Source organism: Gastrolobium bilobum, unplaced genomic scaffold (assembly GCF_033153095.1).
Source record: "Gastrolobium bilobum isolate Gb01-03AN ecotype WA unplaced genomic scaffold, APGP_CSIRO_Gbil_v1 utg44336, whole genome shotgun sequence".
In the NCBI taxonomy this organism is placed as follows: Eukaryota; Viridiplantae; Streptophyta; class Magnoliopsida; order Fabales; family Fabaceae; genus Gastrolobium; species Gastrolobium bilobum.
Genome location: NW_026896514.1, coordinates 165,732 through 190,870, shown reverse-complemented (window position 1 = coordinate 190,870; position 25,139 = coordinate 165,732). Strand labels below are relative to the sequence as shown.

Below are 25,139 nucleotides of genomic sequence, written 5' to 3'. Positions count from 1 at the left end.
ATGGCCACAGGAGTGAGATGATATTATTAATTTAGTTTTTAACAATCAGGAAGTACGCAATCTTCGGAAGCACATAAGGTCATATATACATGCATTTATTTATGTACATTAAATATATATTAACAGTTTGATATTTGAAGAACATCTTGATCAGCAGATGATTTAAGGAACCAAGGAGAAAACAAACAGCCCAAGAATCCCGCATACTTCGAAACAAACTTAAATTCTTGGAATCGGTCTTCTTTTTTGCTGAAATAGATGCAGCATGGCACGGGATATAAGCAGAAAGCTTCCATCATTTCTTAACCTGAAAATTTCCACGCTAAGCTAACTTGTGTTTTATTACAACCCACTTACGAATTTCAATTACTGAAATATTTCTAACCATGTCAAGAGAAACAGTAGACGGTGATATGGCATGGAAAATTTTGACAACAACATCAAATCTATTTTCATTCTTAAAAGGATTACAGGTTTCATACGTTAAATTTTTGCCGGGAGACACAATTAAAATAAGAAAAAAGAAAAACAGCATAGAAGATCAGATTGTTAGTCAAGAAAGAAAAAGGATCATTCTAGTTATTTGCAGCTGTTACAAACTAAATATTTAAAAGTTTAAGCTGTTAGATAGAGGTCTAAGAACGATGTTATGTTTATAATATGCTCCCCAAGCAAGAATCCTTTGAGCTTTAAGAGTGAATAACCCAAATGCCCACTTTATCTTATACTAAAATTTAATTTAATTTAATTAGGAAGATTTGGAGTTCGATCCTGGCTCAGGATGAATGCTCGCGGCACGCTTTACACATGGGCCGGGTCATTTTGGGGCAAGCAGATCATTTATGATGAAGTAACAGTCTCAAAGATATAAATTTATTTGGACCTCCACCTATCTGCTTTAAGCTTTTAGAAGAGTAGGCAAGTGACATAAGTAAATCAAACAATGGTGGTGGGATAGCTTCAGAAACCAATCTGCATTTACAAGATGAATGATAACTCTCCCTTTGTTTATGTTTCATTAAAAATTCCTTCACCGTGATGATTTGCTATTTTGGGTCCTTATATTAGTGCATGTGTCTTAACTAATGATTTCAACTGAATAAAAACACCAAGGATCTTGCTTGGGATTCAATTATCAGATAATATCTTTTCAAATAAGATTCAATACCATCTAAACTATTGATTGCTCGTCAATGTATCACTCAGAATGATTTTAAAATCTTACATTGTTCTCCAAATCAGACTCTGCAAGTGGGCTGCGGTCCTGGGCACCTGGCTCTTGTTCAAGTTCCCTGCAGGAGAGATGTAGTCACCATAAAATCACATACACCAGAAACAAACCACGCAAAATTTAAATACAATAATATTGACCAAATTGTTAATCAAAACCCAGGTATGAATAATAGTATTAAAACAAGGACTATTGACTACCTTTCAGTTACAATTGTTTGTTGATGATACAAAGATGCACTCAAATCAGGAGCAACAGACTCAGAAACTTCCGATCCTGCTGTGTGTTCATGTTCACACATACCCTGTAAAAAGGTTTGCTTCAATTTCAATGCTCATGTGACTCAAAGATATTAAAACACAATATGCATTAACAGCATAAACTCACAGCAGAAGTATATTTCGTCCATCCAGGAACTTTATCCGAAAGAAGGCTGATATACTGCTCCATAGCTACCTCAGGACTCATGTTCCCCAGCTTTTGCCAAGCATTCCTTGCACAACGGAATCAGTACTGTCGATCACTCATACAAAGCAGCTCTCAACCCTGTTATTATAACTAGCAATCAAGCTATACCGTGTAACTTGTACAGCACGGCCGCATGCTTTGTTTACATTTATTCATCAAGTTTGAGGGTTTGATACATCTTTTTTCTTCTCTTGAACAATCCTTGAGTATTTTATGTTAAGAGGACAAAGACAAACTTACAATTCATTTTAATGACTGGTTCATTATCTGTTCGAATTTTATGCACACCAAGTCTTGGGGAATACCAATTAAATGCATAAGAACTACCCATTCATTACTTCTGCTAACAACATAACAGCCTAAGTGAAATTCATAAACTTACGTACCCACTTTGGTTTTGCTTTGTGTCCAATAAGAGTAAGATTCAAACTTATCCTGTAACCCTAAAATTTTTATTTATTTTGTGCCGAAACAAACTTTGGCAGTGAGTGAAGTTAGGCAATTCAACAAACGCAGAGTAAAGAAAAAGGGAATGCAAGTTAGGCAATTCAACAAAGCATAACACGAAGAACCATAAATTGCTAAAACTAGGGCATAAAAAAAAAAAAAAGATAGTTAGGGAATATTGAAATTGATACCACTTGGCACGTGCAGAGAGCTTGAGAGGCATTGGCTGAGGATCGCGGCAAGGCCCTTCAGTAGCAACCTTATGAAGCCCATAAAGCTCCATCTGCACATCGCTTCCAACGCTTGATAATCGATTATCCTCGCCGCCACCGACAAATTCCGAAGCCGCCATAAACACATTTTCCAACTCACTCCTCTCAATCCCTTCCCAATCATCATCATCATCATCATCATCATTACCATCATCGTTCTCTACAACAGAAATTAACTTCTCAGTGGAAGGTTCTACGCTGATTTCTTCAACAAACTCCGTGTTCCTCGTTTCCTCAACTGCTTGTGGGCCAAACTCTTCTGTTTCATCATCGGGATCAGCGATTTTCTCTTTAGTCACATCGACGGCAATGTCTGACGTCACCAGCATCTCACCGACAACGTCGGGTTTGGATTCAACCGCAGTCTCTTCTATGTTGTGCTCGGGTAGTTCGGGTTCGGGTTCGGTTTCTAAATTAGTGACTTGAACCGGACTAATAAAACCGACTCTGCTCTCTGTTTGAGCGGTCTGAACCGTGAACCGTTCCTCCTGAAGGGTAACTGGTTCGTCGTGGTCATGATAGTTTGTTGTGGTGTGAGTGTCGGTCATGGCCAAGGAAACAAGCTTTGCAACAAGAAAAGAGAGTAGAATCGCCAGCGACGCAGTGACAAAGAGATCACTTGCGGTTACAAGCTCCATAACACTTTTTTCTTGCTTTCTCTCTTTCTTTTTTATTCTAAAAAAAAAAATCCACCAAAACGGTGATGTTGTGATGGGTGAAGTGAGAGGGAAGGTTTAAGAAGAGGATTAAAAGGTGGTTGATTTAGAGAGAGAATATTAGTGAGAGAGAGAATTTAGGAAGGAAATGATTAGAAGGAAGGAACACGGGGAAGAGATGAAACAAGAGAGGAAAGGGTAATCTGTAGAACAGAGCAAAGCATATTCCGCGGCTTTTTTTTACTTTATGCTTTGTGTTGTTGAGACAATATATCTATTTTTTATTTATTTTTTTGTGAACTTTTTGTGTTTAGGAAGGGTAGTGTGGGTCCCATTGTAGGTGAAAATCGTAACCGTATATCCACAATCATGCTGACTGCTCCCACCTCTCCGCCACGGGCGCCATCATCGTTATCCGGTCCACGCACCGACGCACGTTTTGCCTTTCTCATATCAATAGTCATCACTATGACACTGTATCACATGTTTAGCTTCACTCTGTTTTTGCCTTTTTTGAATAAAATAATCTTCACACATGTTTAATTTTAGGCGTTAATATTTTTTATATTACGAGAAATAATTTTATCTCGACACATAAAATAACATGAAATCCAAATCATACAAAGAGAAAAGGGAAAGAAAAAATAAAATCTTTACACTTTTATATATATAAAAAATAAAATTTTCTCCTAGAAAAACATTAACCTTTAATTTTATCTCATTCTTGTAAAAGATAATAAAAGATCGGCATTATCTATTTTTTAAATTACAAATTTTATAGTAAATGTTATTTATGGAATAATAAAAAATATTAAAATAAGGATTATATTAATCTTATTTTACATAAAATAAACAAGTTTCCTACACGTAAAAAGTAGGTGTGGGTCCCACATCTACTTTTTATCTCTCCTCTTACACGTGAATCTCACTTATAATTTTATTTCTATAAATAACTATTTTCCTACCACATAAATAAATATAACCCTTAAAATAAACCCCTAAACAGTTTTATAAAATATATTGAAATTAAGCTAATTCCATCACTGTCACCTAAACATTGTATTGCGTTGTCCGAAAAAACAAACCAAAAAAAATGTGGGCAAGTCATGTCATATTTATCAATATTTTACAGAGGTTAGTAAAATTGCTGGTTACCACATATAACATAATCTCAATTTTAAACTAATCGGTGTAATTTGTGGCTAAATCAAAAAGGCATACAAAGATTTCAACTTTAACAACTAATTTGTGGATAAATGTAGTTCCTTAAACATCTCCGCAGTGCTCCTCCTTGAGTTTCATCTCTAAGCTAACCTGGTGATATGAAGTCTAATGCATACAAGTTACCTATAGAATATTATCAGGAACTTCAATTATAGGTATTATTTTTTGCGTGTGATTTGTTGGAAGTCAATTTTATTTAACGGTTGTAAATTAACAATAAACTTGCCAAACTCAGAATCAATTCACTGACTAAGCAGATCATGAACTTTGATTGTTCACAATCTACCACCCCTTCACAATAGCTTGGATTGTTTGACAGATTGGTTTGGTCAAATTTTTTAAGATCGAAAGGGCATTTTGAATGTCGTTTAGAAATCAAGTTGTAGTCGCTGCAAGTAAAACTCACATAAAACTCAGACGGAACCAGGTGTGCAGTTATGTTAGTAGCATCACTGTAGCTTAAAGCCTGCACAGTGAGAGTTTCTGTTTAATTGCACTGATTTCCAAATTTGCCTACTGATAATGGGAGCAAATCAAATTTAACAAGTAAACTATATGGGTTATACATAGTGAAGTGTACGTCAATACAGCTTATTTCCAGCTTGAGGAAACCTTTCAATTTCAGTTGGTAAGCATAATGTAATAATAAGCTCACCATTAAAACTAGAAAGCCAAGATCACCAACGCACTCCGTTTGACCTTATTCAGCCGGGGAATCAGAATGAATTCTCTCATACAAGCGATGTATGAGTGGTGATTTAGACATCTGGGGTTCCCTCTCCAGGACTGCAATTACATCCTTAACAGAGATGCTTCGAGCTACCCTAGTTTGAGGTGCAAGGGAATGATTTCTCCCATGTTTTCGAGCAGCCCCTGTTGGAAGAATAAAAATAGGAAACACAGCAATGAAAAAATAGCACAACCAATCAAAACAGCACTAATTTACTAGATTCAAACCGATAACTAACACGACATGCCTGCAACTCAATATAGAAACTTCTTTGAAGCGTTTTTGTTGGCAACAGTAAGCATACCATATGTAGAAAGAGATATTGGAATAGCTTAGAGAATTCTCTGAAGCTCTATGGTATTTATAATCAATACACTCAGCAATAATGTACAAGAACTTTAATAAAGAAAAGCATGGAGACCTATACTAACATGGAAACCGCTGGAATAAAACCCATTCCTCAATTATACATAAAGCAAATAATGAAGATGATGAGGAGTGGGTATTCTAACACTCCGCCTCAAGCTGGAGCATATATATCATATGCACCAAGCTTGTCACAGATAAATTGTATTCTTGGTCCCCTCAGTGACTTAGTAAGAATATCAGCAAGCTGATAGCTTGAGTTAACAAATTCAATGAGGATTTCTTTAGAAAGGACTTTCTCACTGATAAAATGGCAGTCAATCTCAATGTGTTTGGTCCTTTCATGGAAGACGGGATTTGATGCAATATGCAATGCAGCTTGATTATCACAGTAGAGTCTCATTTGATTAGTATCTCCAAACTTCAACTCTTGAAGTAATTGTTTTACCCATATGAGTTCACATGTAACATTTGTCATTGCACGATATTCAGCTTCTGCACTGGATCTTGCAACCACACTTTGTTTCTTACTTTTCCAAGATACTAGATTACCACCAATAAATACACAAAATCCTGAAGTTGATCTTCTGTCACTGGGTGATCCAGCCCAATCAGCATCAGAGTATCCCATAATCTTAGCATGACCTTTATTTTCATACAACAATCCTTTTCCTAGAGCATTCTTAATATATCGTAAGATTCGAACCACAGCATCCCAATGCTCAATACACGGAGCTTGCATAAATTGACTTACTACGCTTACCGGGAAGGAGATGTCTGGTCTGGTTAAGGTAAGGTAGTTTAGTTTACCAACTAACCTTCTATATCTGTCAGGATCTGAATACAGTTCTCCTTGATTTGGTAATAACTTGTGATTTGGATCCATTGGAGTGTCAACAGGCTTGCAATCTGTTAAACCAGTCTCTTCCAAAATGTCTAGAGCATATTTTCGTTGTGAAAGCACAATGGCACTTTGTGATTGAGCTACCTCAAGACCGAGGAAGTATTTGAGTCGTCCCAAATCTTTTGTTTGAATGTGTTGAAACAAGTGCTCCTTCAACTGCAAAATACCCTCATTATCATCACCTGTAATCACTATATCATCAACATAAACCACCAGATAAATACATCGACCAAAGGGAGTGTGACGATAGAAAACTGAATGATCAGCTTCACTCCTAGATAACCCAAATTTCTGTACAACTGTGCTGAACTTGCCAAACCGGAGATTGTTTCAACCCATAAAGAGACCGTTTTAACTTACAAACTAGTCCAGACTCCCCCTGAGCAATAAAACCAGGTGGTTGCTCCATATAAATCTCCTCATCTAGATCACCATGAAGGAAGGCATTCTTTATGTCTAGCTGATATAAAGGCCATTGCCCAATAGCGGCGATGGCTAGGAATAGACGAACAGATGCCATTTTGGCCACTGGAGAGAATGTCTCACTATAATCAAGACCATAAGTCTGAGTGTATTCTTTAGCAACAAGACGGGCTTTAAGTCGATCAATACTGCCATCACAGCCTACCTTAACTGCATATACCCAACGACATCCAACAACCTTTTTGTCTTGGGGAAGTTGAATTAAGTCCCATGTATCACTGTGCTCAAAGGCAGTCATCTCATCAATCATAGCTTGCTTCCAACAAGAGTGGGAAAGAGCCTCATTAACAGTGTTAGGAATCTGAATAGAGGACACAGAGGATACAAATGCATAATATGACGGAGACAAACGGTGAAAACTCAAGAAGTTATAAATAGGATGAGGATTACGAGTGGTACGACTACCTCTGCGAATAGCAATAGGAGAATCACTGACAGACTTACCGGGAGTTGATGTCGGTGCAGTAGAGGAAGGTAGGTCCGTAGTAGGAAAAGCCGTTGGGATAGGACATGATGTATAAGGATCCTCAGTGACTACCTCGGTTGTAGGAATGGCTGCCTTGGAACGTCGCTGGTAAGTGATGATTGGTTGTTGGGGAGAATCAAGCTGGTCATGATCTGGCAGAGAAACGATGGGTTCCTCATGATCAGGCTGAGTATCTATAGGTACCTGTAAAGAAGACAAAGGGAGACTACCAAAGTATGGTACCGGTAAAGCTTCAGAGATTACTATAGGATCAGTGGTTGAAGTGAGGTAAGGTGTGTCTTCGAAAAAAGTGACATTGACAGAGATATACTGACGATGAGTGATAGGAGAATAACACCGGTACCCTTTTTGCAACCGAGAATAACCAAGAAAGACACATTTGATAGCACGAGGGGACAACTTGTCGCGCCTGGGAGATAGATCATGGACAAAACAAGTACAACCAAATACTCGAGGAGGAACTGTATACAAAGGAATTTGAGGGTCTAACACCTGAATAAGGACTTGATGATTGATACCAGAGGAAGGCATACGATTAATCAAATAGCAAGCGGTTAGGACAGCATCCCCCAAAATTGCAGTGGCATATGAGCATCCAACAACAATGTACGAGTAGTTTCAATAAGGTGACGATTTTTTCTTTCAGCTACTCCATTTTGTTGGGGGGTATACGGACATGATGATTGATGCAAAATCCCATGAGATGACATAAACAATGAGAAGTCAGCAGAGAAATATTCTTTGGCATTATCACTACGTAAAACTTTGATTGTTTTGCCAAATTGATTGTGAATCTCACTGCAGAAGGATTGAAATATGGGAAAGACTTCTGAACGTTCCTTCATTAAAAATAACCAAGTACATCGAGAAAAATCATCAATGAAAGTCACAAAATATTTAAACCCAGTTGGTGTAGAAACACGACTAGGACCCCAAACATCAGAATGGATAACAGGAAAAATAGATGTTGTTTGACTGTTGACCTTATTAGGAAAAGAAGACCGAACATGCTTGCCAAGTTGACATGACTCACAACTGAAAGACTTTAGATTTTCAAGACCTGGGACCATTTTTTTAAGTTTTAATAAACTGGGATGACCAAGACGGTGATGGAGAAGACTAGGAGATTCCACAGTAGCACATGCCATATGAGAGGTTGATTGGAGGTAATGAAGTCCTTGTGATTCATGTCCTATGCCAATCGTCTTTCCCATACCACGGTCCTGGATAACAAAAGAATCAGAATAAAAAGTTACAGAACACTTTAGAGATCTTGTAAGCTGACTCAAGGAAATTAAATTAAATGGACAACCAGGTGAATAAAGTAGAATTTAATGACATGGATGCATTGGGTGAGACAACACCAATGCCTCGGACAGATACTTTGGAACCATCAGCTAAAGTTACAAAACGAGGACAAGTTGGTGAAGAAAGAGAAGAGAAGAGAGACTGATTACCAGCTACATCGTCAGAGGCACCTGAATCAAGGATCCAGGGTGTGGAATTATTACCCGTATGACAAATACAAACTGTAGGATTACCCGAATGAGCAACAGTGGTAGTAGAGGATTGAGTTGGCTTTGCTGCTTTCAACTGAAGAAATTCCTGAAACTCCTTTTCTGTAAGAGAAAATGACTGTTCACCAGATCTGTTAAATCTCGTCCCTTCTTCTACACCAGGTTCAGACTGAGTGAGATTGACAGATTTATCAGGGAAACCATGTAGAGAGTAACATGTCTCCTGAGTGTGGCCTGATCGCTTACAGTATGTGCAGTGAGGATTGTTGTTGCGATTACCACGACCACCTCGCCCTCCCCGAAATCCTCGTCCACCATGACCTCCACGTCCTCCACGAAAGCCAGAGTTAGTGACCAAAGCGGAAGCTGAAGTGTCAATTATGTTGGGACGCGGGTCTGAAGGAGTGGAATTGGGGACCGTCAAGAGGCGAGTGGTAAGATAGTCCATGGTGGGTACTTCATGACTAGTCAAAAGTTGATCTCGAATGTGATTGAAATCAGGATGCATAGCACGCAATACCAGGACTACATATAGATTTTCCAACTTTCCCAACAAGCCTTGATGGCTGTCAGCCTGTAAAAACATTCTTAGTTCCTCCACTGTTGCCTGTGCCTGAGCAACAAAACTTGTCATATCATGACTATTTTGGTGAAGAGAAGCCAATTTTTGGGCTGCATCATAGAGTCTTTGAATGTCATTAGCAAATAAGCCGCGAGCTTTATTCCAAAAAGTGACACATGTTTTAAAAGTGCGAAAATTAATTAAAATTGTGGGTTCCACAGATTGCCATAACAAGGCACATAACTGATAGTCAAACCTTTCCCGTTGACTTCATTCTATTTGAGGAATATCAGAAATTGACTTTTCAAGATGGTCTGAAAGACCTTGACCAAGAAAGCACAACTCAACAGAAGAGGACCAAGCTAAATAGTTTTTACTATTTAACTTTTCAGATGTAATTGTTGGTGAACCTGAAAAAGCATAAGCAACTGGAGCATGACATACCGGATTGGTAACTTCGGATGAAACAGGATCTTTGGGACCAGAAGAATCTTCATCATTTGAAGCCATATTTACTTCAATACAGGAAAAAAAAGAACCAAAGCGCACAAAACAAGGCAGAAATGATTGACAAACAAACAATAAGAAGTGGATTTGGATGATCCACTGTTAAAACAAAAAATCTTCATCATTTGAAGCCATATTTACTCCAATACAGGAAAAAACATAACCAAAGGAACAAAACAAGGCAGAAATGATTGACAAACAAACAATAAGAAGTGGATTTGGATGATCCACTATTAAAACAAAGAGAAACTCAGTACTGTAGGTATATGGAGTCAAAGAAAGGAAAATGTCATGTTTACTGGCCTGTGAGATGAAGAAACAGTACTGGAAGCAAAAAAATGGCGTCCATATAAAGAGATGAAGAAACAATTAGACATGTGAGAAAAAAGGAACTAGCAAACAAACACAGTACTGGAACAGAAAGAGGAGGCTGGGGCGAGCACGGCGAACTTAACGGTGACCGGAGACGAGCAGTGGAAGGCGACGTGTGGCCTTCACTCGCCCGAAGTTGGACTGCGCGTGGGCCTCACACTCCCTGACTGTGGCGGCGCGTGAGGGATTTTCTGCCGGTGGGGAGCTCCATATTGGGTCGTCGGAAATTTCTGGTTTGAATGGGAGTATTTCCATCTCGATTTACTAAGGTTTTGGGGTCTGTTGGTGAATTTCTAAGCTTTTGAACATGTACGGTGGTGAAGCTTTCTTCTCTTCACTGTGGTTTTGGTTCCTGAATGTACCTAGCTCATGATACCATGTAGAAAGAGATATTGGAATAGCTTAGAGAATTCTCTGAAGCTCTATGGTATTTATAATCAATACACTCAGCAATAATGTACAAGAACTTTAATAAAGAAAAGCATGGAGACCTATACTAACATGGAAACCCATGCTGGAATGAAAACCCATTCCTCAATTATACATAAAGCAAATAATGAAGATGATGAGGAGTGGGTATTCTGATACCATATTCTACACTTCATACAACAGGACACTGGCCAAGGCAGGCGATCAGGAGCATCATACAGCCCCTTCAGCCCCAAAGAAGTGGGAAGTGGAGGATGTTCTACATTTCGATATTTATCAAAAAAAAAAAATCAACCGAAAAAATAGAATATTAAGCAAAACATATATTTTATTAGTATATTCATTCCAAGTGTAAGGGGGCGAACCGGAGCAGTGTTAAAACTATTCTTTCATGACTGAAAAGTCATGGATTCGAATCCAGGAAACAGTTTCTTTGCAATTATGCAAGGGTAAGGCTGCGTACAAGGATTACCTCCACCCACACTCGCTAGTCGGGTTTAACGGGAAGTGGTTTTATATTCATTCCATGTGACATAATCTAAGAGCCTGCTTCCTTCTATCATATCTCAATTTTTTTTCATGCATAAATTAAGATACAGCATTATGGATGCCACTTTGGTGAAACCGATATCTAAAATTGACTGCCATCTTGCAGTTGAATTATTTGACAACTGAAATGTTAGATAAACAGCTTAAAATAAACTCACCTGAAGTTGCAAGAAAAGTGGTTGGACCTTTTTTCTCCCCTTCTTGATTATCCTTCGTATTTTTTCCAGAAGTTGACAAAGATTTGCGGTTCACATCTTTAGCTGGTTGAGAACCAGATGACATGTCCATCCCTCCTTCACGTTTCTGCCTGGCTTGCTCAGCCATAAGTTGCCACTTTGACAGCATGTCATCTCCTCCCACAGCAGCACGGGCAGCAACATTTGCAGCATTTGTCCTCATTTTGTCATCCTCTTCCTTGTTCACCTGCAGCATTATTATTAATAAAAGAAAAGATTTCCAATTTTGATAAAGGTGAAATAAGAATGACATAAATACCTTTGTTGATTTAGAACGACCATCATCCTTCTCCTTGTCACCCTCAACTCCATTATTGCTCTCCACCTATATTTAAAAATAGTATTTTAAACGATAGGCACACAGGTTTCAAATGCAAACATACGAAAATCATGTATGCATGCGAAATGAGCATGGACAAGCCTTTTATCTTGTCAGTAATTCAACAAAATTTCAAGATTTGGAACTCACATCATTTAGCTTCCGAAGCTTCTCAGCTTCTGCCTGTTTTTTCTCCCACTCATCCCTTACTTTCCTATTTATTGTCATGATTTGCTGCCGAACATCTGAGGTGACAACAGTCCGATGTCTTGTCCTCTCAAAATCAACCCGCTAGGAGGAAAATTCTTGTGAGAAAATTATACAACTATGAAAGACTAGTCGTACAAGGAGCTAGAAAAAATAACTGACCTGTTTTGACAGTCTAATCAGGTTACTTATCAGTCCACGCATCCTTTCCTCCACACACTGAACATTTACTTTCAATCATAAGATGATTACATGCAAACCTACAAAAAATGAAAAGTGAAAATTTGCTTGAATCTCACCAGTGACAAGCATTTCTCCACATCATTGCTCATACCCTTCAAGCCACTCTTGGCCACTGCAAGAGTAACAACATAAAACAGATATAAGGCTTCGTGGGTCTAGTACATATCCAGATAAGCTCAAAAAGAAATAACTAAAACATATGGACAAAGGTAAGGCATGAAAAGGAAACTAACTAATGTCAATTAACTTTTTTTGCAATGGAGCTTTCTGCAAGATTAGCCTTTCCTCTTCTTCTTGCACAGCTTTTCGAGATGCTTCTGAAATTCGACTGTCCTCTTTGGGCCCTGAAAATAACTGCTCTTCTTCTTCCTGTAAAAGAGAGATACATTAGAAATGACTCCAGATTTTGAAATAGAAGAGTAAACATTCCCTACTTATTGAGCAATCTGGCTTAGTTCAACATGACAATGTATCATACCCTAAGATCAACTCCACTAACAGCAGTGACATCATTAAGCTGTTCAATGCTTTGTTCAACAGATCCCCCAGATGCTTTTTGTTTCTTACTGTAGGATAACAGTCACAATATGCATATATCAAAATGAGTTAGAAATTACAAAGTTGACCGAAAAAATAAGTGAATCATGATCCAGTAGACTAAGACATATAACCTCGGAGGAGGGGGTGAGGAACCAAGTGCTTCAAGTGGTTTCTTCTGGCCAACTGAAGGCTTTTTAAGAGATGTCCTTGCAATAATTCCAGAAGCGTTTGATGGGATCTGAGAGTTTAAAGATATCATTATAAACATGTAATGGAATCAGAAATTTCCCAGAAAGTATGAGGAAATGTGTGAAAGTGCAGAGACAGAAAAAGATATTCCTCTGAATTGTTCAGAGTGAAAACTGAATCGATTGATTGACTTACACAGCAGTATATAATATATTTATAGTTGTATACAATTAATACAATCATACACTACTCTAATAGAGCAACTTTGCATACAATAGGTTGGGTATACAGCCAAATCTCAAGGCTAACAAAATTGGAAATTCAGGGTTGATGGGTCCTACTTGGTGCAAAATCAAGACAGCAACGATGAAAATGAGTCAAGGCACTTACAGGTGGCTCATGACTCAACTCAGTTTTGGCTCATAAGCAAAACAATTGAGCATGACTTATAATATGATTGACTGGTTTAAAATATGAGCTAAGCATGAGTCAGTGCTCAACTCATTTGCTCATGAACTAGCATAATATACATATCTTCAAAGAATTTCACACAAAAATGTTACAAAATAACATTTTTTGGTCCATGAGTGTTGATTGCACAGTATATTATGTGTACTGAGCCAGTTTTATGCAATATGGAACTCTTTTAACACTCATTTGGCTCATTTAATGTTGTGAGTTCACTTGGCGCAACCTGAATGAGCTCATTGAGCCAGCTCAAGTAGCTCTTGACTCTAACTTGAGCCAAGCATGACCTTAAAAAATTGGCACACAGAACATGAGCAAGAATCATGTATTAATTTATGGATACCATTTATAGCATCAAAAAAACCAGTTTGAATTTTCAAGTGTAAGAAAAACTAGCACCTCACCATATATAGAGGCAATATATCTACAACTTACATGGAGAGTGTGTGTAGTATATATATATATATATATATAAACAGTTGCATTATATGTGGAATAGTTAAAATCTATAAGAAAGTAAAATACAGAATGGAGATGATTTTGATTAGGGTTCTTAACTTCTCATAAATTGTGGCTTTTAAGGGGATTTTTAACTTTTCCAGTTAGGGATTTCATCCTTTGTTTAAGAAGAGATACTCCTATCCTACTTTATTTCCAGTATGGTTATCAACCTTTTTTTGGGTGGGGGGTAAGTTTGTGTGGAGGTCCAAAAATATCTCTCTTTTCACAACTTCAAAACCTTTTGCTTGAATATTGACAATAAAGAAATTTCAGAATTATTCTTTTCCGTTCTTGGATACCTAGTTCAACATTAATGTAAAACTAATACTTTACCCAAAAAAAGGGAGGGAGGATTGAGAACTACCTGTGCTTACTCGAAACTAAGTTACAAAAGTTTCACAGAACTATAAGTGAAAGATATTATTTGCTATAAACAAATTAACAAAAATAATGAAATTTCTTGAATACAAAAAGGGAACTAATGTTTCATAAATTTACATTTAATATACATTCAATATAACATAGCACTAAGAGGGATGCATACTGCCCAAGAAAACAAAGATAAATTTGGACACTATATAATTCAGAAAAATTTAGCCATTATATCTTAGACAAAATCATGTATACCAGTCTCAAACTTACCGAGACAGTAGGGTCTAGTTGAGTCATTACAGAAGGGGAAGCAGAATTGAGTGGCAGAAAGCTAGTAGATGTTGTAGGTGGCATGCTTGTGGATGCTGGAAGACCTCTTGAAAACTCATCCTTTACAGTTCCTTGATTAGCACTACCCTGTTCGATCTGCGCAGCATTAACAGAAGGTAATCCATGCAATTTAGATAAATTATGCCTATGTTGCTGCTCAGTAGACAAGTCACCAGGTTCCTTTTTGACATAAGAAACAGATGATAACAAGCCCAAATTTTGTTCTTTGTTTGTTGATGGTTGCCAAGAAGTATGTTGAGATGCTGTATTATTTACAGCAGTAGACATAGATCCACCTGGCAGTCTCTTGGGATCATTGAAAGAATTCTGCCGTTCAACTTTTGGCATACCAATCACATTCAAACCCTGTGTTGCCCCACCTAAGTGATTTGAACCAATGCTTTGATGTGGAATTTGACTCATGTGTGAATCATGTGTTTGCGGTTTGCTAGATGAAGTAGAATTACTGGTTGTCCCAGAAAAAGGGTTATAATTACCACTACTACTTCCATATGCTGATGGGATATGTAGATGTTGTTGCTGCTGCTTATTAAGCCCTTGCATGTGAACTGATGATCTTTCTGTTTCTTGACTAACAGCATTGGAACTGGAAGATGGCAATTTGCTTGGTTGCAATCCTTGAGATTCTATTTTAACATCCAATTCCTGAGATTTTCTAGCATTGCTCTCCACAGTTTGGACAGCTGAAGAATTCATACGAGATTGGTCGGCAGCAGCATTCATACTTCTCTGATGCATGTGCGCTAAAGCATTGGGATCATTCAATTGTCTTGCACTGGAACTAACAGTTGGCATCCTTACAGGGTGCTGCTGCCCAGCAGGTCCTTGAATGGGTCTTGTCTATAACAGTAGGAAAAAAAGAATCTTAGCATGTCCATGACATCAATGTTTAACTGGCTTCGTAAAAACCATAACACAAGTATACAATACAAAATATGATTTCTTCCTACCTGTGATTGCACTTTTGTTAATGCTAATCTAAGCATCGGTTCCCCTACAATAGCTTTCATATGCCGCACAAAATTGTCTTTTGGTATTTCATCTTTCTAGAACAAAAAATAACAAAATTGGCAAAACAGAAAATTAGTAGCATGTGATACCTGTTCATAAGTTGGTCTTATCCTACCACCACAAAAAATAAAACTTAGCACAGGAAAAAAGAAAAAAAAAAAAGAGGAGGGGGGGGGGGGGGGGGGGGGGGGACCAAAGGACCTGCTACTTAGATTGGTTTGAGAAACCCACCTTCAATTTAGCAAATAAAGTTTGAAGCTGCATGGCTCTGTCTTTGGGAAGTTGGGGAACCAAAAGGGGTAGCAACAAGCCAAATGGTACCTGTTTACCCATTGGTGCCTGTTTACTACGGTTAGTTTGGCTGCTTGGCTGTTCAGTGACTGTAGCCTGTTGATTACTCATCTGCTGCAGCTTTGCATACTGAGATTCACTGCTGGGGTTATGAGTTTTGACTACCTCATTAGTAAGGACTGAATCTTTACCAGAATTCTGAATTCCAATCACTTGGGAATTTTGGAGAGAAGCTTGCACAGTCGGCACTTGGTGACATTCATCTTGAGATTGTTTCTGTGACAAAGGAGGATTATTTACATCCTGAGAAGCAACATGCTGTAGTTGTTCCACAAGAGATCCATGTTGCTGCAGCTCCATCTCAGATGAAGGTTGTTCTTGCTGCTGTGCAGTTTTAGGCTCTTGATTTTGACTGTCAGTTCGGCTGTCATGACCAGAAGTTGGCCACTGTGGTAATGACTGACTGAATGTATTATTGCTTGCTTGAGTCAAAACTGCAGAAATTATAGCAGCACAAAGCATGTGCAATTGAGAAATAAGAAATCACATGACCCAACACACAATTAGAACTAAAACTAATACTTTTGTGATTTAGGTTCAGCTTCTATATACAAACTGGACCCCGGAATATTTCAAAACTAATGAATCAGATGCAAATTCTTCCTTTCATACAAAACAAGAATTAGAAGGAAAAAATATGATAAACAAAAGTATATAGAGAATTGTTAGATTTCATACAGATGCAAATTCTTCCTTTCAAACATGAAGTTTATTTTGATCATTTTGATTTTTTACATATACACAATGGACTCAAACAATGGTTGAAGAAGAGATGAATCTGAATAGCAAAATAAGCAATGGCAACAAAGAAATCAAATATGACCAGAATGAGTGAGAGTGTATTGAACACTTGAACTCAGAAAATAATGAACGAAATTGAGGGACACCTGCATCTGAACCAGAAAGCTGAGAAGTAGACGCAGCTCCTCCAATATCTCTATTTAGGGCAGCCTGGAAGGCTTCCACGTCCACCCCTGAATGCATTGTTTCATCCTGTGAACATCCAAACATGGTGGTAGGATAAGCTAAGCCCCAATTCAGTATAAGACCATATCTATTTTCTCAAAAGAAAAGGAGAAAACCTCATCATCTTCAAGAAGCTTCACAATAGACGGGTCCATAGCAATTTCACTGCACTTGTTATCTTGGTTGTTCTATTTAACCAAAAGGAGTTCAGAAATTTCTCTTCATACCATATCTTAGCTCATAAAGGAAGCACACGAACTGAAATGGCGTCATCACCATATATGTATTAGGCTATAAGCATTTTTCACAGTGTGTTCTAACTTGTACCAAAACATTTATAACTACATAATAGAATTCAATTAATTTCACAGGCTTCCATAATTTCATATTAGGGGTTGTTCAAGGGCTAGCACGGATGAAACAACTAAAAAAAAAAATACATATTCGTTAATTCATCAAACACATGGTGCCAATTTACAAACAACGGAAATAGACTTTCATTAAAATTTAATAAAAATCAATAACCACGCCTGAAAAATACTAGCTATACGGACAGTTTCACTCCAAGGATGTTGCATTAAAAATTTCTTTTTATTGATAAGATGAGGATTGTTATATAACAATTGTGTTTCAGACACCAATAAGAAAATCACTCCATCGTACAAAACATCTTGAGAGAACTTCCAATTCTAACAGATAATAAAAAGGAATAAAAAATAACACATTCCAGGCATAATTTAAAAAGTACAAACTCTATATATCGTTCAATGCAGTGAAGGGAATGGTAAATGGTGTGGCCGTTGAAGAAAACAAAAGAGAAACAAAAAAAAAAAAAAAAACCTTTTTAAACCCTAACACAAAATTCAGATCCGCAACGGCTCCCTTTCAACATCTACATATCACTGACATTGGATTATAGTTAACACAGAGAGAGATTTGAGACAAGTTTTAGAGAGAGAGAGAGAGAGAGATGGCAACAGAGTCGCACTTGGTCTCGAGAAACAAGCCCGAACAACAAATTTCACTGGTCCCCTAATTTTGATATAATTTTAAGAAATTATAATAATTAAATGGGATAAATTATCCTATTTCTAATTAAATTAATTACTTCATTATTTCAAAATATTTGTTGTTTTATAGAAAAAAAAAATATTATTTTGTTTGTTGAAAAAAAACATTCCTTCAAAAAATAAAAAGTCTTAATTATTTTTTAAATTTTAATCTTGGTTTTTAATATTTTCATTTATTGTAATGAAAAAAATTATGCAGTAAAAGGTACTTTAATTAAATAAAATTATGTTTGTTTCAATTTTAAAAATATTTCGTAAATTTTTTAATTTCTTATGAAAACATTAATTGAATAATATTTTAGAATAAATAAAATAGTTAATTATTAATTTACAAAAGAATACCTGAGTAAAAGAATAATACTATAAATATGTTACTCAAATCTAAGAACATTAATCAATTGTGGTTCCAAACAAACAGTTCAAAAAACTTAAAAACCAAACAAAAAACTAAATAGATAAATCAATGGTTCCACATAGCAACCCTCGATTTTTCTCTATCTTATAATTTATCTATCTCGCTGTCGCTTTTCTTTCTTGGTGTCTAAGATAAACTTTATGCTAATTAATTGAGAATGCTTTTAACCTCCATAAATAAATAAGAAGAAGCTACAAATCATTAGAGGCATCATCAGGTTAGAAGGTAGGTTGAAGTAAAAGAAGAGAAGGAACAGTGTTTACGGTTTGAAATGGGCAATTTACATAATATTGTTTATATTTTATTCACTCTTTCTGTATTCTATTTTTTTCAGCAATTGGGACTGGAAAATCATCTAAAAAAACATAAAATCAAAGAAAGAAAAAAAGTATTGAGGGAACTGTGACTCTACCAAAACTTGAAGAGTACAGAGGTGAGTATCTGTGTAATGCTATTCTTTTTTGATGGCTTAAAATCATGATTGACTTTAATTTTCATGCCCTTAGGTAATCTGATTCTGAGTCACATTACTGCCTGAATACTATTCCTTAATTATCATACCCTTAGTATGCCATTGCTGTCTGTACAGGTGATCTTAAGAGGATAAACTCAGAAGCCATGCAAGGGCTGTGCAATACAGAGTTTTGTTACATACATTGGTTCAATAGTTGCAAAGGTTTAATGCATGATTGGAATCGGATGTAGCATAAAAAGTTTTATGCTAACTAGTACATCAAGATTAAGTTCATATTAGTTTTTATTTGTTTCAGATTATAAGTACATCTCAAACCATGCTCAATTTTTCAGTGGCTTTTCTATACATGTCCCATGGATTTGAAGTTGTGAATCGTCTATTAATTTCCTATGTGATGAATTTGCATAGGATGAAGTTAAGAAAGTTGAAAGCTTCCATCTAGAAGATGGGAGCATTGCTATTGCAAATATGCTCAGGTACACTGCTTTAAACCTCAGGTACACTGCTTTAATCTTTGCTCATCCGATATAGACTATTGTACCGAGTTTAAAAAATTTCAAGTTTATGATGATTTTCTTATATGAAACTTTATTTTGAAACATCATTTTCTTAGCTTGGGCCTTGTTAGTGTATTCACAATCCTAGTGCTCCTTGAAGCTGCAAATTTCAATTATTGTTTGCACATTAGATACAATATGAGAAAGTAAAAGAATAAAGAAAACTTCAATCCCATTGCTGACCAAATAATGGCTCACAATCAGCCAACACTTAGGGAGGTTGAAACCAAGTTGTACTACAACTTGTCGGCCCTATAACCTTCTTCCTTCCCTATATATGTATTAGTTGTGGAATAGAGGTAAGGTTGGCTTGAGAGACATTTTTGAAAGTTTTATGAGAAAAACTTAGAGGACGTTTGGTACTGAGATTTTTTTTTCTTTCTTGGAAAGCTAGGTATGGAAATTTGGAAGTCCATGTTTGGTAGCGCGAAACAGAACACTTTTCTATGGATCGATTTTGTCCCTTTTTTGCAGTAATGTGTAAAAAATGGTACGGAGAAAAGAAAATATCTCCATCGATGAGTTGGTATATTGGTTTAACTGGTAAGTAAAAAAAAGTACCACAATATTGTGGACGATAATAACCCTGTAAAAAGTGTATTATCCGTCCGTTCTGCTTTTTTGCTTTTTGGTGTACTATCTGTAAGCAAAAAGTACCACAACTTCGTCAAATGTTTATCGTTGAATATAATATAATATTAAAAAGTAAAAGTGGACTTATTTTCGTAAAATAACCTCACATTTTCACTAATATTTCACAATCAACCAAACACACACTCAGTAAAATAAACCACAAAATTCCGGGAAAGTTTAGCTATACCAAACAACTTTTTAGTAACATCCCAGCAAAATATATTTCCTATTATATTCCAATAATCTATTGTTTCTAAACAAATAAAAATTTCTCTTCTATCAAACACTCCCTTAAAGCTTTGTAAAAAATGCATATAACAAACGGAAATAGATGTATCATGTTGTAGGAAATTGGTTGTGTCATGCTATAGACACAATCAATGTGGATCCCACCAATTCCTTTTAAAAAAGTGGTGGGATCCATGTGTCTATAGCATGACACAACCAATTTCCTACAACATGATACATCTATTTCCGTTTGTTATATGCATTTTTTACAAAGCTTTAAGGGAGTGTTTGATAGAAGAGAAATTTTTATTTTTTAAAAGTGGTGGGATCCACATTGATTGTGTTTATAGCATGACACAACCAATTTCCTACAACATGATACATCTATTTCCGTTTGTTATATGCATTTTTTACAAAGCTTTAAGGGAATGTTTGATAGAAGAGAAATTTTTATTTTTTAAAAGTGGTGGGATCCACATTGATTGTGTCTATAGCATGACACAACCAAATTCCTACAACATGATACATCTATTTCCCTGTAACAAATGAACTTGCGCACCTTGTCAAGTTTTCTAGCCCTTTTCTTGGCCTTCCTATTTTGGGCCTCTGGGCCTAGGTTTTCATTTTTGAAAACCAGTGTTGTTTTGTGCGAGGCCCAAACTCGTTGAAATTTAGCGGTTCAGAAAGAAAATATTTAAACTTTTAATTTAAATTTTAGATTCTACGCTTGCAAAAAAATAATTCTCCTATAAGTAAATAAGACTAGTATATGCTGGTCAATATTTTTTCTTGTTTTTTTTTTAAGGTTAGTTTTTTAATGTATTTTTAATCCCATTAATGATTGGTCATTTATGTTGAAACAAAAAATTATAAAATAATTCTTATAAGTTGATTTCAAGAAATTTGGTAATTAAGATTCAAATATGTGAAAATTTACTTACTCATACATCAAATTCTCATCTTATACTAAACTAACACGTGGCATTTCTTTTTGTTATAATTCAATTATGTATTATTACATATTAAAATAATCTGTTTGTGATGATAATTATGTAAGATGTTGAACATTTTTTTTGGGTACATAGATGTTGAACATTTTTATAACAGGTATTAGTGTGCATTATTTATTTTGTTTTAAATAGTTATTGTTATGTACATGACAAATGTCCATATTCTAGAAGGATCAATAAAGGACAACACAAAATGAAGAGAATCTTTTATTAATGACAATCTTATCCAGACAGCTAAGTAGTTGAACTTGGGCCTTCAATATTCTTAGTGCCTGTTTGGATCCTCTTTTTTTAAAGCTAGAAGCTCCTTATAAGCATAAGCTAGGCCAAACAGGTTTTGGGAAAAACTCTTATAACGAAAAGCTCTTTTTTTTATAATGAAGAAAAAAGCTGAAAACTAAAAGCTCCTAGGAGGAGCTTTTTTTAATCTCTTATCTGTTTTTCTTGAATTGTGTGCTTTTTTTTTAAATGAAGAGTGATAAAGATAGAGAGAGATAATTTTCTTGAAATATGTGATTTTAAGTCATTTTTAAGCTAAAACTTTTATATAATTTCCAAACAGCTTCTAGCTTCTTTTTTTAAGCTCTTTTTTTTAGCTTTAGCTTCTAGCTTAAAAATAAGAGGATCCAAACAGGCTCTTAAGAGGCTCGACAATACACTCCTATCAGGTAACCCTTCTATAAATAAAGGGTTAAACTAATAAGGTACACACTCTCACAACCTTCTCTCTCTTAGCTTGTCATTGTGCACACACCCTACGTCTTAGACTATGTCGACTCCACGTCTTGACTATGTCGATTATTATTGTGCATAGTGATTAGCCTACCATTAAAGGGTATCTCGTTCATATATACCTGAGAGAGGACACATAAATCCTACATAAAATATACCAGCCACGGGCCTGGACATCTCTGTCAGAACAGTTATATTGGTATTTTAGGAATAATGGGAATAGATAACAATACAAATAAATGGATAATAATTTTAAACATGCACGCTTGTTACTTGCCGAGAAGAAGAAAGAAAATGAATACGATTATGATTGTTTTGGCACAGAAGTGGAAAGAAAAAATTAACACCAAAACTATGGACCAATAATAATAATAACGGGGGGGGGGGGGGGGGGGGGGTTAATCGTGGTAAGTAGAAGTAATAAAGGGCAGCATGGGATTTCAATATCATTCATTGCTGACCTGTACAGATGTTATTGCTTTTGTGCATGACAATGGGGAATGAAGAGTCTGATCAGTCTTTAATGCAGTCACTAAAGGTTGTAGTGAAATGCGAGCCCTCGGTCACGTTATGCTGACAGAAAAGCAACTATACGAAAGTGTTTAATAATAAAATAATGCAAAAAACATTGATGGTCATGGTTGGGTTTTGTTTGGGAAGCTCATCTTTCTCCTCTTCAAACTTATTATCTTTTACTTGTTTTGAGGTAGACTTTGGTTTCATTAATCTGCAGTGACCAGAACCCGCTTCTTGCTTCCTTGTTTTGGAGAAAGTTATTATAACTTAGTATAGTGTGATAATAGTCACTCCAAATCCAGGACATTGTTCACTTGAGGTTATTTTTTGTTATAACTGATAAGCAATAATTGATATCATGAAGGTTTCTGGCTTTTGTGCTTTGTTCTTGTTGGTTGGGACAGCGTTAACATTCTTTAACTTCTTAAGTCCCACTGGTGCCTCCTGGTTTCCCGGTAATATCTTCTATCCATCATTATTTTTTGTTGCCATTCTTTATTTCATTTGAGAAAATCATATCTATTCCAACAACGGAATTCTTTTCAGTCTTAGTCAAATATGTCATTATTATCCCTACTTAAAGGTCAAGTTTATGATTTAAAAAACCCATGGAATGTTTTGAGCATTGTTTTTCCTCTAAAATTTTCTTTTCACTTGATCTTTGAGGAGAACAGGTTGCATGCATTGGGGATGTCAGTTTCCAATCCACACCCTTTGAGAGAAAAAATTTCTTCTCGGAATTTTTAATTCTTTTTGTTGAAAGATAACTTTTTTTTTTTTGGGTACAAAGAAAGATAACTTTTGTTTCCCATGTGTGTGATTTTCCGTAGTTTACTATTTGTTTATGTTATTATTATGTTGATTCTAACAGAAAACACTGACTTGAGACAATTTTCCGCAAAATCTTCAAGCTCAAGAATTGAGTCTTTCAAATGGAACAAGAAATTTCTGATTTGACAGAGCATAGTGAAATGTATTTTCTAGTTTTCCAGTTTGCACCTATTTTTAATGCGTTTCTTTTGTTTTGGACATTCTGTCAAATATAAGACTCGATTAGGTGTTGTATCTTTCATACTAGTTGGTTAAAGTGACTTGATGATTGAGTTCCTCTTAGCTTCTTCCGCATTTGATTATGCTTATAGTGTAATTCAATTCAAATATTGCATGCATTAATTACATTGCTGGCCTAACGAGAGTAGATTTTATTAGATACTTCTATTGTTTAGATTCTTAACAATGTGAAGCCTTCATGTATTTACCTCGTCTTACATTTTTAATGCCATCCCAGATTTGGTTGCTACCAACTGTGGTGATAGAACAACACTGATTGCAACAAGCAGGAAATTGAAGGTATGTATTGATGCTTATAGTATAATCAATGGACCTAATTATAATGGGATGACAGTTTATTTCAGTTAAATTGTATCTTATAAGTGTTCTCTTTCATAAAATTTCAGGAAAATGGCAGTAATATAAGAAGTAAAAATAAGGGTGATATTGGTCACGTGACTCTAGATGATTACAATCCCATTGATCCTGTACCAAGTGCCAAGGCCAGTGTAAATCCAGGACCTATTGAGCATGGAACTCCTCTTATGCCATATATTCCAAAACCTCCGCCACCTAATAATCATCCTAAGCCTGGAGATTCTGAGTAACCACCTACCTTACTCTTCAAGAATGCTAGTGGCTATGTTCAAAAGAGGAATGCTGCTAAACACCCTTTTTGAACACTCTTTTTTAACGCAGTCTCTGTTATTAGGCAAAAAAGAATGTTCAAAAGAGTATGTTGTTAGCATTTCTCATGCTCATTAGTTTGGACAGGTTGTTTAGTCAGCTTTTTGTGCATTTTCATGCTTATTCTGCTTTGCAGGCTCTGTAATCCTTGTTTTCTCATGTGCTTGTTGTGAAAAAAAAAAATGTGGCTTTTAGCATCATATTAAGTGGCCTTGTATGTACTTGGAAGGATCATACGAATCCCTATGTTAATTTTAATTAGTGTTTATGCAACTTTAGCAATGATTCCTTTTTTTCTTAACTGTTTGTTTCTCATTAAAACAGAGGTAGATGGTCCCAAAAGCAATGGAAGCATACTTTTAAACTGGCGAATCTGATATAGCTAGCCAGCCTTTACCCTTGACAACTACTACTTTTATCTGGAATTCTATCAACATGGGATAGCTAGTAACTTTGGTTGCTTTGTCTTATTTTTAGTTGCACAAGATCATCAAGGAGACAATGAAGGCTTTTAATGATAGCGTTGGTGATAAAAATGATTTTGGATTTGCAGATCACTGTAGGGACGTGCATGGTTCGAACCGAACCGAATTGATTTAAATGGTTTGGTTCGAAAATGGTTCGTTTCGGTTAAGTTCGAGTTGACTCTATTTTGAAAAAAAAAATTAAAAATATAAAAAATAAAGTTAGAAAAATCAATTTGTTTTGGTTCGAAAATGGTCCAGTTCAGTTCACAAACGGTTTGGTTTGGTTCAAAACGGTTGGTTTTTAAACTGATTCTAGAAACTCGTTCGGTTCATGAACTCAT

The 25,139-nt window shown here is 36.1% G+C and overlaps 3 protein-coding genes across 3 annotated transcripts; 1 reads left to right on the top strand and 2 right to left on the bottom strand.

The window, feature by feature from the left end:
* Positions 1 to 3,313, bottom strand: LOC133300191 (acyl-CoA-binding domain-containing protein 3-like). The gene is made up of 5 exons (XM_061499700.1): positions 2,338 to 3,313; positions 1,619 to 1,724; positions 1,432 to 1,535; positions 1,226 to 1,292; positions 1 to 307 (listed from the first exon to the last, which is right to left on the bottom strand). The coding sequence occupies exons 1-5, from the start codon at positions 3,054 to 3,056 to the stop codon at positions 296 to 298; spliced, it is 1,008 nt and encodes a 335-aa protein (XP_061355684.1). The 5' UTR covers positions 3,057 to 3,313; the 3' UTR covers positions 1 to 295.
* Positions 3,314 to 4,812: 1,499 nt separating this feature from the next.
* LOC133300183 (transcription initiation factor TFIID subunit 4b-like) lies at positions 4,813 to 17,942 on the bottom strand. The gene is made up of 14 exons (XM_061499694.1): positions 17,075 to 17,942; positions 16,880 to 16,985; positions 15,873 to 16,426; positions 15,581 to 15,676; positions 14,550 to 15,470; positions 12,881 to 12,987; positions 12,688 to 12,775; positions 12,443 to 12,578; positions 12,266 to 12,321; positions 12,129 to 12,185; positions 11,910 to 12,050; positions 11,700 to 11,765; positions 11,363 to 11,627; positions 4,813 to 5,171 (listed from the first exon to the last, which is right to left on the bottom strand). Exons 1-14 carry the CDS (start codon positions 17,111 to 17,113, stop codon positions 4,999 to 5,001), a joined length of 2,805 nt encoding a protein of 934 aa, XP_061355678.1. The 5' UTR covers positions 17,114 to 17,942; the 3' UTR covers positions 4,813 to 4,998.
* A 5,007-nt stretch (positions 17,943 to 22,949) lies between these two features.
* On the top strand, positions 22,950 to 24,252 carry LOC133300187 (uncharacterized). Its single transcript, XM_061499697.1, has 3 exons — positions 22,950 to 23,049; positions 23,883 to 23,944; positions 24,052 to 24,252. The coding sequence occupies exons 1-3, from the start codon at positions 22,953 to 22,955 to the stop codon at positions 24,250 to 24,252; spliced, it is 360 nt and encodes a 119-aa protein (XP_061355681.1). The 5' UTR covers positions 22,950 to 22,952.
* The last annotated feature ends 887 nt before the right edge of the window (positions 24,253 to 25,139 follow it).

Coding starts and splice junctions, on each gene's coding strand:
- LOC133300191 (XM_061499700.1), bottom strand. CDS start 3,056: ATGGAGCTTGTAACCGCAAGTGATCTCTTTGTCACTGCGTCGCTGGCG. Junction 1,725..2,337: donor CTCTCTGCACGTGCCAAGTG/GTATCAATTTCA, acceptor CCGTTGTGCAAG/GAATGCTTGGCAAAAGCTGG. Junction 1,536..1,618: donor GGACGAAATATACTTCTGCT/GTGAGTTTATGC, acceptor ACCTTTTTACAG/GGTATGTGTGAACATGAACA.
- LOC133300183 (XM_061499694.1), bottom strand. CDS start 17,113: ATGGACCCGTCTATTGTGAAGCTTCTTGAAGATGATGAG. Junction 15,677..15,872: donor CTTTATTTGCTAAATTGAAG/GTGGGTTTCTCA, acceptor TTTTTGTTCTAG/AAAGATGAAATACCAAAAGA. Junction 12,322..12,442: donor AAAAAAGTTAATTGACATTA/GTTAGTTTCCTT, acceptor TTACTCTTGCAG/TGGCCAAGAGTGGCTTGAAG.
- LOC133300187 (XM_061499697.1), top strand. CDS start 22,953: ATGAAGGTTTCTGGCTTTTGTGCTTTGTTCTTGTTGGTTGGGACAGCG. Junction 23,050..23,882: donor TGGTGCCTCCTGGTTTCCCG/GTAATATCTTCT, acceptor ATGCCATCCCAG/ATTTGGTTGCTACCAACTGT. Junction 23,945..24,051: donor CAACAAGCAGGAAATTGAAG/GTATGTATTGAT, acceptor ATAAAATTTCAG/GAAAATGGCAGTAATATAAG.